Source organism: Nylanderia fulva, unplaced genomic scaffold (genome assembly GCF_048542155.1).
Source record: "Nylanderia fulva isolate GAGA-0341 unplaced genomic scaffold, ASM4854215v1 Scaffold126, whole genome shotgun sequence".
Classification (NCBI taxonomy): Eukaryota; Metazoa; Arthropoda; class Insecta; order Hymenoptera; family Formicidae; genus Nylanderia; species Nylanderia fulva.
In genome coordinates, this window is record NW_028189475.1 from 7,149 (window position 1) to 22,907 (window position 15,759).

At 33.8% G+C, this 15,759-nt stretch overlaps 2 protein-coding genes across 2 annotated transcripts; one reads left to right on the forward strand and one right to left on the reverse strand.

Annotated features, from left to right (window-relative positions):
- The first annotated feature begins 596 nt into the window (after nucleotides 1-596).
- On the forward strand, nucleotides 597-1,466 carry LOC146724547 (uncharacterized). Its single transcript, XM_085479630.1, has one exon. It carries the CDS (start codon nucleotides 597-599, stop codon nucleotides 1,464-1,466), a length of 870 nt encoding a protein of 289 aa, XP_085335756.1.
- Nucleotides 1,467-10,458: 8,992 nt separating this feature from the next.
- Nucleotides 10,459-14,765, reverse strand: LOC114933852 (uncharacterized; the record flags this gene model as incomplete). The annotated part of the gene is given in 6 exon segments (XM_085479631.1): nucleotides 10,459-10,715; nucleotides 10,850-10,859; nucleotides 10,920-10,977; nucleotides 11,347-12,520; nucleotides 12,523-13,322; nucleotides 14,045-14,765. Coding segments are annotated over 6 exon segments (2,871 nt in total), but the record flags the coding sequence as incomplete, so codon positions are not given.
- Between the last annotated feature and the right edge of the window lie 994 nt (nucleotides 14,766-15,759).

The window sequence follows — 15,759 nt, forward strand, 5'->3', positions numbered from 1 at the left end:
TTAAAGAAAAGGTTCGCGATATCCTGGGTGATACTGCTACGGTTACACGACCAGTTATCAAAGGAGAAGTTCGCTTAATCGGCATCGATGATTCGGTGGCATCGGATGAAGTAGCAAGTGTAATAGCTGCGACAGGTGGATGTGCACCAAGTGAGGTGAAAGTCGGGGTTATAAGGCCTATGACAAACGGGCTGTTTACAGTATGGGCGCAATGCCCTCTGGGGGCGGCAAATAAAGCCTCGCAGACAGGCAAGATAAAGATAGGCTGGACGGTGGCGCGCATAGAAATGCTGAAGGCCAGACCCATTCAATGTTTTAAATGCTGGGGTCATGGCCATTTACGAACCAAGTGCACGTCCACTATAGACAGGAGTCGTACTTGTTACAGATGCGGAACAGATGGGCACCCAGCCTTAACGTGCACGAACCCGGTTTGCTGTATTCTGTGCGCGGATCAGGGGAAGGATTCTAATCATCGGATCGGTACAGCGCTGTGTAGAGCTGATTTCAAGGCGACAGTAAAAAGCACGCAACCTCAACAGTCTTCGGAGCCTATGGAGAACCGGGACGGAGGCCCGAGGAGGTAGCAGCCACAGATGCATAACGTCTTACAGTGCAACTTGGCACGCAGCTGGTCAGCTCAACAACTACTCGGCCAGCACATGATAGAGATGGACATTGCAATATGTGCAATTTCGGAACCACGGAGTATACCCGAAAATCCATATTGGTTTGGAAGCAGTAACGGGCTGGCAGCGATACACTGGAGAGCGTCGAGGGAGACCCAGGTGTGTTCGCTAATATATAGAGCTCAAGACTTTGTGGTAGCCAAACACGGTGGCATAAATGTTATCGCGTGCTATATATCACCCAATTGTGACAGTAAGAATTTCCTCACATTTTTGGACGAACTTGGAGTAGCCGTGAGACTGCTAGAGGGGAAGACTCTCATCTGTGGGGATTTTAACTCGAAGTCTTCTCAGTGGGGCTCTCCCCACACGGATAGGCGGGGTGAATTAGTGTGCGAGTGGGCGGTGGAACACGATCTTCGCCTAATCAACACTGGCAACACGCCCACCTGCGTCAGACCACAAGGATGGTCAATTATAGACCTGACGTGGTCTACCGCGGACATCAGCAATCGTATACACGAGTGGAAGGTTCTGAGTGGGGTTGAATCGCTCTCGGACAACCAGTACATAAGCATGAAAATGGGTCGAGGTTCTGCTGGTGGAAGGGCTCCCAGAAATAACAAAGGGAGATATAGACACCCAAGGTGGAATTGGGCCAAAATGGATGAGGAGATGTTCAGCGCCGTTATTAACTGGAACAGCGCAGACCCTCCGGGAGAAGAGTACTCAGCGGACCGAAGAGCACGATGGATCAAACGGGTCATCCATGACGCAAGCGACGCAGCCACCACTAGAGTGAAGAAGAGACTATCAAGGAAACAAGCCTACTGGTGAAAGCCTGAAATAGAGGGACTTCGTAAGACATCGATAATGACACGACGTGCTTGGACCCGCGCGAAAATCAGGCACGATCCTGACGGGGGGCGATGGCTCGAGCGGGAGCTCTCGAGCCATGGCCCCGCCCCCCAAACTCTTTGGGAGGGCGCGGCGTGGGGCAGGTGTTCGCCCCGCGCCGCAACCGCGAGGGAACCGCACAGTCATTGACTGTGCAGTCGGGGAGGGGTCTTCGGCCGCAAGGTCGAGGCAGCTCCCCGGAGACGGCTTGGCGGGGGGACGGCGAGACGGCATGGGATCCAGCATCCTCGCCGTCCCCTATCCAACGCCCGGGAAGAACACCCGCTGGGGTTTTAGTGAGGTAGGTCTTGGGCCCCCTGGTCGAACCATTCGTGGCTCGATCAAGGGGAACAAGGAGTCCCACATAACCTGCACCCCTACCCGAGGGTGCGCGGTATTATGACGGTTTCCCCAGCGTCACAAAAAAAAAAAAAAGGCACGATCCTGAGGAACGCATATACCAACTTTGGACGGATCATAAAGAAGCGAGGCGGAAGCTGAGATTCGAAATTAATAAGGCAAAACAAGCGGCGTGGCAAGAGCTGTTAGACACCATTGAATCGGACCCGTGGGGCATGCCCTATAAGCTGGTGCTGGGGAAGCTTCGAACAGCTGCCTCAAGTCTGACGGAGACGCTGGACGGAGAGGTCCTTGACCTGTTAATAGAAGCTCTATTCCCACATGGAGGCGAGGTCAATCCAGCGTTGCTGTGGCAGGAATGGCAATGGAAAGAAGAATGGGCCATCGCTTACCATGAGGTAGCGAGAGTTATAAAGGAGAAAGCGGGCAACAATACCGCCCCTGGTCCTGATGGGATCAAAATGAAGATCTTTGGGAAATTACCCAAAGACACGATAGTACATCTAACGGTGTGCTATAATCAATGTCTAAAGGAGGGCACTTTTCCGAAAGAGTGGAAGAAAGCCCTACTAGTTTTGATCCCCAAAGGAGGAGGAAATTCAGAGGAAGAACTGCCCAAGGTAAGACCCATATGCCTTCTCAACAAAATGGGCAAGATTATGGAGAAGATTCTCGTGGAGAGACTCAACCAATGGATGGACGAAAACCCTGACTTCTCCCTATCGGAGAACCAGTATGGATTCCGTGCAGGTAGAAGCACATGTGATGCCCTGATGTATGTGCAATCGATCATAATGGAGGCAATGGATGAGGGTGAAGTCACTATTGCGATCAGCATTGATATACGCAATGCGTTCAACTCGCTACCTTGGAAGACAATTAGAGAGGCCCTTCAGCGTAGGTGTTTTCCAGAATACCTACGTAGGATTATAGACAGTTATCTGTTCGACAGATCCGTAGAGTATATCGACGGTAGGGGCAACTTGGTGGTAAGGCGTATGACGGCAGGAGTCCCGCAGGGATCGGTCCTGGGGCCAACCCTTTGGAACATAGGGTACGACAGCATTCTACAGGAAAACCCTGTTAATGGGTGCGAGTTGATATGCTACGCGGACGACACCCTCATCCTTGCCACTGCGAATTCAGTGGTAGAGGCCACGGCAAGAGCAAAGCTGCAGACAGGGCTGGTTTTAAACCGCATTAGAAAGCTTGGACTATTGGTTGCAGTACAAAAGACGGAGGCAGTACTTTTCTGTCGGAAAAGACCCAGGGAACTGCCAACGCTGGACATCGGAGGAGAGGCAATCCAAACAAAAACTTCCATGAAATATCTGGGAGTAATCTTGGATGACAAGCTGAATTTTAAGGAGCATTTCAATTACGTTGAAGCAAAAGTCTCGAGGGTGGCAAGGTCCTTGGGGAGACTTATGCCGAATCTAAGAGGTCCGAAGGAAACAAAGAGAAAACTCTACGCACATGTAGTCCTCTCAATAGTATTATATGCTGCGCCCGTTTGGTGCGACTCCCTAACTTTGGCTAGAAGGAGTAGGGAGAAGGTGGATAGAGTAATGAAAGTCACCAACCTAAGGGTCATTTCGGCTTATAGAACGGTTTCTCTGGAGGCAGCGTCTATATTGGCACGAATTCCGCCACTGCATTTGATGGCGTGTATGAGAAGGAGAGTCTATCTCAGGACGAAAGACCTACGGAGTAATGAGGAAGAGGGAATCGAGAATTCGATGAAGGATATTCGGGAATCGGAGGTGCTTCTTACCAGGCGTCAATGGGGCATCCAACTTCAACGACCGTTGTTAGCGGGAGCTCGCACTAGGGATGCGGTCCTCCCTAGCTTGAATGCGTGGTTGGATCGTAGCCACGGTAGTATCTCGTTCCATCTCACCCAGATCCTTACCGGACATGGGTGTTTTGGGACCTACCTATACCGTATAGGGAAAGTGAGTTCCCCGGTCTGTGAGCACTGTGGGGAGGACAGGGTAGACTCCGCAGAACACACGGTGCGGGAGTGTAGCGCGTGGTCGGCGGATAGGGAGGTCCTTCTCGAGGGTCATCGGTCAAGACCTCAGTTTGGAAACAGTGGTGCGGGCTATCAGCACGAGCGAGGAGGCCTGGAAGGCGATGTCTCGGTTCGCCGGGAACGTCATGAGGACAAAAGAGGATAGAGAGAGGAAGAGGCAAGCGCGCGAGGCACTTGCTGGCTCTCTCGACTCCAGCAGGGAAGGATCACCTATTGCCTGATAAGGTGGTTAACAGAGGGGACTCAAAAGAATTGAGTAGAGTGATAGGGCGACTTTCTCTCAAGCAGGAACTTTCATTCATTCTTTCATTCTTTCATCTCGTGTTCCTTCCTTCCTTCCCTCGTTTCCTTTTCTTTTCCTTTTCCTTGCTTCCTTCCCTTTCCCTAACTGTTTCTAGCACGGGGATATATATTTTTTTAAGGGATGTAAGGGGAAACTTATGGAAAATGTTCCAACTTAATATAAAGGGGGGTGGTGGACTTATGTGCCAACCAGTTTCGATAGGGTAAGGTTCTTTCTTTAAGAACTTGAAGGGGTAGTCGAAGATTACCGGGGTAGGGTGAACACATATATATATATATGTCAAAAGGTTTATTCTGGGACACTTCCCGACATTTATTGACATATTCCGAGACATTTGCAGGGTTCCAGGCCTGACCTGGAAGAATTATATGTCAAATGGCAGTTTCCAAGACAGTCCTGGAAAACTTATGTATATACATATAGGAATTGCATATTTAAACGTATATACAAAAGAAACAGATGTATACAAATGTTAAACACCTGTATACAATTGAAGGATAAGAAATATATTATTTAATTTTGATAAGAACAATAATCAATATATACGTATATAATCGGTAATATTACAATATTTTGGATAAGGATTCCTTTGTGTCCTGGAAACAAACATTAGGCCACAAAATAATTTATTTTCATTTTTTCCATTATTTAATGCATTTAACGTAGATATATACGATCAAAGAAATGCAGTCAGACAATGTTAGTGTACATTATTGTGCATATATGTAGTTCGTAACACTGTTGACATGCAAATTCTTTACTAAAGTTTAATTGTATTCTGTAAAATTAGATGAAACATTTAAATAGAAAGGAGCACGCACAAATCATAGGGAAAAATGGATATTAGTCGATTTGGTTAAAAATTTAGTATGATGTAGTTTATGTCGTCCTGATCAAAAGTTCCAATGGGCACAAGGTTCGTGTAGCCAGTTTTCGAGATATTGGGGGTCAAATGTTGGAAATATAGCCATTTTTTATCGAGTTAGACGCAATCGTTACGGATAGAATTTATGGATTAGAATGAAAATTAATCAAAGAGTGCTTTGGGACAGTACCCGATGAAAAAGATAAATAAATATGTGTATATACAGGGTGTCTCCGAAATCTGACCGCCCCTAGATTTCAGAAACAACTGTAAATATGAAAAAACGTTTCAGACGAAAGTTGTAGGGTTCGAAGCGAGATATAAGAAGATACTATTGATCTTAGGCTGCGTTGTTAAGGTCACATAAAGGTCATAGTCATTTTTTCAAATGGAATTACAATTGTTTTAGGTAAATAGATTTCTTGTAACATTCTGCATAAAAAGTTAGTAAGGATAATATGGCCAAAAAGTGTATCGCTTACGTGATATTTAATATGTAAATCTGACATTTTAACATAAGATACCTTGTAAAATATTTGTTTCAATGTTCTTACCCCAATACTTTTATGCACAGAATAATGAGACGAATCAATTGGTGTAAAGAAAACGCATGGTTGTTTATAACAAAAAGTACATTGCAAATTACACATTTTTTGTTATAAACAATCATGCATTTTTTTTGCACCAATTGATTCGTTTCATTATTCTATACATAAAAGTATCAAAGTAAGATTATCGAAAAATAAATATTTCATGAGGTATCTTATATTTTGTCAAAATATGTCAGATTTACATATTAAATATCTCGTAAACGATGCAATTATTGACCATGTTATCCTTATAACTTTTTATGCAGAATGTTACAAGGAATTTACGTACATAAAACAATTATTGTAATTCCATTTAAAAAAATGGCGATGACCTTTATGTGACCTTAACAACGCAGCCTAAGAACAAACCAATAGTATCTTCTTATGTCTCGCTTCGAACCCTACAACTTTCATCTAAAACGTTTTTTCATATTTACAGTCGTTTCTAAAATCCAGGGGCGGGGACAGATTTTAGAGACACCCTGTATATACACATATTTATTAATTTCTTTTATCGGGTACTGTCCCAAGGGACTCTGACTAATTTTCATTTTGATCCGTGAATTCTAACCGTAGCGATTGCGTCTAATTCAATAAATAAATGACTATATTTCCAACATTTGACCCCCATATCTCGAAAACTGGTCACACAAACCTTGTGCCCATTGGAACTTTGAATCAGGACGTCATACACATCATACTAAATTTTCAACCAAATCGACTGATATCCATTTTTCCCTACGATTTGTGCGTGGTCCTTTAGATGCTATAATTATTCCCGGTTGCACCAACGTTATTTTGGTTTTAAGCGAGACTTTTTCATACCAATATTGAAAACAAATGACATAAAAACATATTTATTTATAAAAAATGTAACTTACTCATAACAAAACTGCAAAAAGTAAGATATGCTTCAATTTGTTTTTTGACTTGCACACCCGTTATACAGAGTATCCGATAATAAATAAGTTTATCTTACTGTGACGCAATCTCATAAAATATGCATTAGGAAGCAAATTTTTTATTCAAGTATTTAATATCATTATTTAATGTCACATTATTTGTAAGAATTTGGTTGTGCCCTGAAAACGAACACAGACCAAATAAAATGATATTTACCTTTTTTTAAGATTTAACTCGTACATATTAACATTTGAAAACGCGATCTGGCTATGTCAGTTAACTCTCTTCTGCGAAGCTGTGTAATTCTTAACAATATGAGTATATCAGCACACAGCGGGAAAATCTGCGCACTATGACGCAATACATATCACGCACATCAGGTAACGAAGAATTGGAGGAATGACTATAAGTAATATGTGTATATGTGTAATATTATTCCCGCTTCGTTGTATGCCTGGTATAATTGATAAAAATATATCAAAGTTTGTTTCCAGGACATTGAGTGAAAATTAGTTCACTATGACGCGATAAATATCACGTATATCAGGCAAAGAAGCATTGGAGGAATGGCTATAAATAATATGTGTATATGTATAAAATTATTTCTGCTTTATTGTATGCCTGGTAATTGATAAAAATATATCAGAGTTCGTTTCCAGGACATGGCGGGAAAATTACTTCACTATGACGCGATAAATATCACGTATACCTGGCAACAAAGCATTGGAAGAATGGCTGTAAGTAATATGTGTATATGTATAATATTATATCTGCTTTGTTGTATGCTTGGTAATTGAAAAAAATACAATCATTTTGTGACCTAGCGTTCGTTTCCAGGACACAATAAAATTTTTATAAATAATACAATATTAAATAGTTGAATGGAGCACTCTCAGCTCGGACATTTATTCTAGTGCGATGAGATCAGTCTATTGTAACATGATATGCATGACGCATATCGCGTCACAATAGACTGTCATCGCTCACTTATCTTCCCATCTAACGCTAATATTCGTGCAGCGAGATTTTATCGTTTTTATATATTATCGAACATCTGTATAATAGGAATAATGCAAGTCACTTTCAAATTAAATGGATGAATAATCTACATAAAAAATGAAATTCATTTGAGAGAGATTTAGAATAAATGTCCAAGCCGAGTGCTTCATTTATATATTTAATATTGTATTATTGATAAAAATTTTGTTGTGTCCTGGAAACAAACGCTAGGCCACAAAATAATTGTATTTTTTTCAATTACCAGACATATAACGAAATGGAAATAATATTATACATATACACTAATTACACATAGCCATTGCTCCAATGCTTCGTTGTCTGATATGCGTGATACTTATAGCGTCATAATGAACTAATTTTCCCGCTATGTCCTGGAAACAAACGCTAGGCCACAAATGGTTGTATATTTTTTTCAATTACCAGATATACAACGAAGCGAAAATAATGTTATACATATACACATATTACTTATATAACCATTCCTCCAATATGTCGTTGCCTGATATGCGTGACACGTGTATTGCGTAATAGTGGGGCTGATTTTCTCGCCGCGTGCTGATATACTCATATTGTTAAGAATGATTTGTATTGTTAAGAATTACACATATTCGCAGAAGGAAATTAATTAATTATCAGATCTGTTATTATCAGATCGTGTTTTTAAATGTTAATATGTACGTCCAATGAGTTAAATCTAAAAAAAGTGTACATATTTTCTGGGGGTAAATAACCTAACGTTCATTTACAGGACACAACCAAATTCTCACAAATAATGTAATATTATATAATTACTTGAATAAATAATTTGCTTTGGAATACATTTATCCTGTAATATATAAGTATATTAATGGGTTTTTACATAATATGATTTTTTTATTTAAATTTTCCAGAAAACAATAAATATCTTTTGACTTGCAACCCGTTATACAGAATAATAAGCAAGATCATCTCATTGTGAGGCAATACTTACAGGATAATTTATATTTCGAGGCAAATTATTTAATATCATTATTTAATATCACATTATTTGTTATACTATATATTATATATTATATATATTATACTATATATATTTAATATCACATTATTTGTTATAATAGATAATAATCTATTATGCTCTTGAAACGAACATTAGGCCAGAAAATAATATTTACTTTTTTAGATTTAATTCATTGGACGTATAACTTTTGAAAACGTGATCTGACAACAACAGTTAACTTTCTTCAATAAACCTGAATAATTCTTAATAACAATATTTGTAATTCTTATCAATATGAATATCGGCACACGACGTGAAAATTAGCCCACTATAACACGATACACGCATCTCAGGCAACGAAGCATGGAAAGAATAGCTATAAGTAATATTTGTATATGTATAATATTATTTTCGCTTCGTTGTATGCCTATTAATTGAAAAAATATCCCATTTTGTGGCCTAGCGATCATTTCCAGGACAAAAACAAATTGTAAATAATATGACATTAAACATCCGAGAAACAACGTACCTTCGAGTACATTTATTCTAAGTTTTTTGTTAATGATTTAAAAAAAATTTTTTTTATTAATAATTATAAGAGAATAAAATTATTTATATTTGCGCTTACGACTAATGATTGTTTAAAGTCAATAGACAATAATCAATACAAAGGAGAACATTGTATATTAGCAGAAACTTAATTTTCGTCTAAGTATATTTAAGACAAATTTTTAATAAATACACTTTAATTTATAAGTAAAAAAATTTTGTTTCTAAGAAAATGTATTTTTTTTAATCTCAAGGAAATTAATGAAACACATGATTAAACGTGCATCATAAAATTTATTCTTTATTAATTATTATATTATACTATTTATATAATTATCCTGTTTTAATTCAGAAACAAATATTCGCAGAACCTACAAATTAAAAAAATCACAGAACTTACAAATTAAAAAAATATAAATCGAATTAAAAAGATATTCGATATCGCGGTCTGCGGGCGAAAAAGTATATATCTTTATATGAATTACAAATATTACATAAAAAATTAAAGCTACATATAAATATATAATGTTTTGCAGTACATTGTCTTAGTATAAAAGAAAATTATTTTTAAAAATATAGTTACTTATACGGAAAGAATAGTTACTTTAACATTTACCTCATTTCAAAATATTTAATGTAATTACAAATGTATGTAATTAAGCTGTGCGCTAAGATATAAAAGAGTTCCTAAAAAGTAATATTATAAAATATAAATATAATTACGTAAATGAAGATTAAAGATCTCTAAGTTTTAATGAACACAAAATGGCTTAACGCAATAAAAATAATTAAAAATAAAAGAAAATTTAAAGACTCTAACAATCAGTTTTATTGAACACAAAGTTTCTTAACGCAATAAAAATAATACAAAATAGAAGAAAGTTAAATGTCCCTAAGTTTTAATGAATACAAAGTGGCTTAACGCAATAAAAATAATTAAAAATAAAAGAAATTTAAAGTCTCTAAGTTTTAATAAACACAAAGTGCCTTACTATAATAAAAATAAATATGTAAATAAAAATAATTCTTTTACACTTTATCACGTTTATGACTATTCATACACTTTATTACTGTTATACTGATATTACATTTATATATAAATAAACAAAACTGAATAAATACTAAAAAGCGATACTAAAAAACATAGAAACAGATTATTTAGATGTAATATCAGTATAAGTGATAAAGTATAAAAGAAAATTAAAAGTTTTTAAGTCTTAATGAACATAAAGTAGCTTAACATAATAAAAATAATTGTGTAAATAAATATAATTCTGTAATTATATTTATTTATTGTACACAATTATTTTTATTATGTTAAGTTACTTTATGTTTATTAAGACTTAAAGACTTTTAATTTTCTTTTATTTAATGACATTTATATTTTATTGCGAAATTGATTGTGTATCCAAGTTTTTATTGCTGCTGGCTGTCGATTTTTCAAAATGTTTTTGCGCGTTTTGGATATTATTTCCTTTAACGAAGGTAAAGTAGAATTATTAATATTCGTTTCGAAGAGTAATAAAGCTGTTTGCTTTTCTTCAGAAGTCCAACGTATTCTTCTGGTCTTTCCGTAAGGAGGTGCTAAACATAAATTATAATTAAATCTATAAATATATCGTCACAAATTAAGAAAAGTAATTTTAATATTAAGAAAAAGGTATGCATTTCTTTAATGATTTTATATACATGTATAATTGTAATATTATTTGACTTACTGAATCGTTTCTTTTTTGGCGCACATTCTTCATCTGAATTATTTATATTTTCTATGGCGCGTTTTTTTACATTTTTTGTTTTAGCAAAATTTTCTTTGGCAAATTATTCTCTGATGCTTCGTCTTCAACTATATTGTTAAAAATAAACTTTATGTAAAAAAATATATAATACAAATTTTCTTTTTTCATTTATATATATATGATAGATTATCATATGAAATTGTCGTTTTTGTGTCAAAATAAAAATGTTGTACTTTTAAGGAAATAGATTTTATACACTCAAAATATACATTATTAGCAATAATATTTTTCTGTCTACTTAATATTAAATTGTATATTCCTTTTTTTATTCGAGCTTTTTAAATCGAACGAAATAATCCAATTATCAAATATCAGCAATTCCATATGATACAATCTAATACAATTACTAACAATAAGTATAATATTATAAAAGTATTCTCTAAAATTATAAAAGAATTGAAGAACTTTTAAAATACCTAAGCTTTGAATTTCGTTAATACTATTCTCTGAAGTATTAGCATCTGTTGTACTGTTTGAATTAGTAGTATTAGTATTTGTATTATTAGTAGTGTCAATATCAGTGTTATGTGTAGATATATCTTGAGTTTTCTCTAAAATTTTGGCCATATTTAAAATATCAGATTCTACTACAGGCTGTCTGTAAATATTTTTATGTATATCCTTATGGTGACCCATAAAATCAGCAATGAGAGAAATTTCACTATCTGGTAAGTGTGAACATTTTGTTGCCATGTCTTTCCGTAAAATAGTCCCACGTAAGCTTTCTTTGTTCTCTGCTCCACATAGATTAGCAAATTCACGCATCAATTTACTCGCTCTTAAATATCTAAATCGTTTTTTATCTGCACCTGGCAATCCAAATATATATGGATTTTTTGAACTTACTCCTGCCAATTTCCGATATCTTAAAATTATGTCTAAAGCCTCTTTCATTTTAGCATTCAAAAGGACTGGGACGTTCCGATTTAGCTTGCCACGAATTGTGAAACGAATGTACTTTAAAGCAGATATTTTTTCTTTTTGTGGTAACCTTTTATATAATTCATCCTCTTTTGTAATTTTTATGAAATTTTTGTAATCAACAATGTAAGCTCTTTCTATCTCTCCTGCACGTCGCCGATTGAAAATTTGAATCATTATTAATATTGCTTCAGCAAGTGATTTCCAAGCACAAAACGTGAATTTATTTTTTATTTCTCGCATGCTAGATACTCTTATTTCTTCTAAATAATTGGTTAACTTTTTGATATCTGATGTTTTCGGAAGATTAACTTTTTTCTTTCGACTGTTTCTAGTCTGTATTTCTGTAACTGTTTTATTAACGGTACTACCATATTCGACTTCTAAAATCTTTAGAAAATTTTTTGCTGATTTTTGTTTTTCGTATTCATGTTGTTTAATAAATTCGTTGATTAAGATCTTACATAATTTTTTTAAACATGTGCCCATAGCTGTAGCATTATATGGTATATCATATGATTCTGTGTCTTCATTATATTTAGCAATTATATTTACTGCTTTTATAGCAATATCATAATATTTCGGGTCAAATAGCATTTGTAATTCTTGTATTGCCGGTTCTATTGATTTTAATACTTCTAAATATCGTCCAAGAAGTCGTAATTGTTTCGTCGTATGTGGTCTCCTAAATGCTGCAATCTATGAATTTGACAGAGGTAATTTCCGTATAGTATAATTAATAAATCGTACTTTATTAATTTATAAATATTGTCATTTCGCATGACAGGAAGAATGTCCTTTCTTAATTTATGGCTTGCACGATTATGAACAGATTGTGCAGCGCTTCGTGCTAATTTTAATACATTTCGAGTTGTATCTTTCTTCTTAGCACAAATGCGATAATGATGCCTGAGATTATGTATTGCATAATGTCCTCTACACTTAGAACATGGTAAAAAATAAGAACCACATTGCTTCTCTTCTTTAGTAGGTCTTCTTACAACAATCATGGAACCGTTATTTAAATCTGCCTGTGTATTATATTTAAAATTGCCTCTTTTTCTTATTTGACTAATTGCATCTCTTCGCTCTCTAGATTTTTTTGGAAGTAATAAAAACATTTTTACTTCTTCTTCATTTTTATGTTTTAATTCTAGGTGCCGAGCAATTTTACTTTGCATAGTATTGCAGTAAAAGCAAAAATTATATTTTTTATCTCCTTTGGGCCCTTGAAACAATTCTACAAATAATTCATCATCTTTGCATGTTTCTCATTCTTTTTCTAACATATTTTTTTCGTTTGCATTTTCTGAAGAATTTGCTAATATGCTAGATTCATTATTTGCAATTTCTAAATCATCATTTATTTCAATATCAGTATGTTCAATATCACTATCATTTGAACTCTGAATAGATGGTTCATAAAATGAATCTTTATCGCTTACATTAGAAATTTTATTTTTCTCAAAATCTGAAATAATAAACATTTTAAAAGATTTTATTTTAAAAATATATGAATGTTAAAAATATTATGCTTTATTTTTATCAAATTATTCTATCAAATTATAGAAATGCTACGTAAAGAAAATAATTGAGTAAAATTAATAAATTTTATTTATTGACAATTTAATAAGTTAATACTTAATGAATTTAATTTTTAAAAATAACAAATTAAAGTTAAATTATATTTAAAAAGTATACCACATTATTTACATTAAGTTAGCTTAATTCAAAAGAATTTATAAACGATATGTAACGCGTCGTCTACAATGAGATTTTTAGACGTAAGACTTAAGAAATTGACTAATACAGTCGAAGAGAGATTATTCTTCTCTAATCTTGTCTGTGATTGTTCAATTTCTTACGTCTTACGTTTTAAAATCTCATTGTAAACGACGCTTAACTACGTAAACTGTTACTTTTTTATTATTGTGAGCGAAGAAAAAAAATTAAAAATTAGTTTATATTATATTTTTAGTTATTAAATTAGTATTAGTTTATATTACCCTACGTAATAATTTGATGGATAAAAATTATTAAATATTTTATTTAAGCTTAATAACAAATCTAAATTTAACTTTTATAATATTGTTCTTTTTAAATATACTGTAAATATACTGTCTTTAGCGAAACCAATATTGCGAACATAATTAAATACTTTTTAAAGGAACAAATTAATAAAAATATACATACCTGTATTTTGCGAGACATTTTCAATTTGTGAGTTACTGCAATATAATTTATTGTCATTGTTATTTATATCGTTGTTTATAGAAGAATTCTTAACTCCGTTTAAATCACAAAATGGTACTATAGTGCTGTCCAGTTCAGTATTTTCAGTGATAGATGTAAACGTGGATTTATTTTCAGCTAGTACTTCGTGAATCATTTCTTCTCCATTATTATTATTTAAATTTGTACCACAATTTTCAAAATTATTTATGTCTATTCCATTCATATCAGAAACATTTACATCAGAAAGATTTACATCAGAAAGTTCCAAATTCCCCAGAATAGATGTATTACATGAACTATTTGCTGTTGTGTCACTACTTTTTGATAAAATAGTCATATTTATTTTGCATTTCTTGTCTTCTATAATTCGAGGATAGGTTTTAGAAGATTTAGTTTTATCTAATGTATGACTTTGTAAATTTTTATTAGTTATAACATTGCTCTGTAATTTATCATTGTGAAAATCGGACTTCACATCCAAATCTAAATATGAGTTTACTATAGTATTTGATTCCTCATGTTGAATATGAAATTGATTTATTGTGTCTGCATTGGAAGCACATTTGTCATTATTTGTTATATTAATTGGCTCATTACCTGCAAATAATTCAAAAACATCTTTGTAAATATTACTCTTAATAATATAATTTACACGTATGGCTTTTATTGTTGTTTGTGTCCATTAAAAATTGCTTTCGACAAAGATTTCATTACTGCGTAATGCTACCCAGATATCACAATAGTTCGCAGAGTTCAAAAGAATTCGCAAAGAATTTAGTGAAGCTTCAATAAATTCTTTGCGAACTCTTTTGAACTCTTTGCAAACTATTGTGCTATCTGGGTAGAATAGCAGTTCATTATTTATAACAATTTTTTAATAATATTATAACATAATACACATTTTTTAAATATATTTTTATTGAAATAAATTAAATTACTTTACTTTATGTTATCTTATTACATACTTCATAATTTGTTAATGATACATATATCCAATTTATTATATCTTTCACTGCTCTTCTAAATTGCATCAGTGAACCAACTGCATCTACAATGTTAAACTGTGCATTCTTAAATTTACTTTGTGAAGCAATTCTGAAGATTGTTACAAATTATTAGTATAGAAATTACTTATAATTAGTATAGCGTTAGTATCATTTCTATGTTTCTTCACACGCAATACATTTTTATTATTTAAAATTAAATTTATTTTATTAAAATTAAATTAAGATTCTATTAAATGCTTAAATTATTGTATCATTTGATTTACTTAATATTAGAATAGAGGTCTGATAAGATATATTTTAAGATATATACTTTCGACAAAGATTCTCTTACAGCACAGTGCTAGAATATTGAAACTTCAGTATTTAAATACTAAAAGTAACAATATTAAAGAATTTGATCTTTCACATATAATTTATGCAGTATAATAGGCAATAATTATAATTATAAAAAAAATCAGTATATAAAAATTACCAGTAGTTTCATTATTTTCATATTGGTCACTTGACCCTTTGTTAACATCCTTTATTAGAATTTTTGGTGAGTTGGTATCTATGTTCTTTTTTATTTCTATAAGAGTGTGTCTTTCATCTGAAAATAACTAAAATTAATTGCATTTTTTCCGTAACATTTGTTAAATATTTTTTCATTTGAACCAATTGGATATG

Excerpts from the sequence above, each read along its gene's own strand:
- LOC146724547 (XM_085479630.1), top strand. The coding sequence starts at position 597 with ATGCATAACGTCTTACAGTGCAACTTGGCACGCAGCTGGTCAGCTCAA.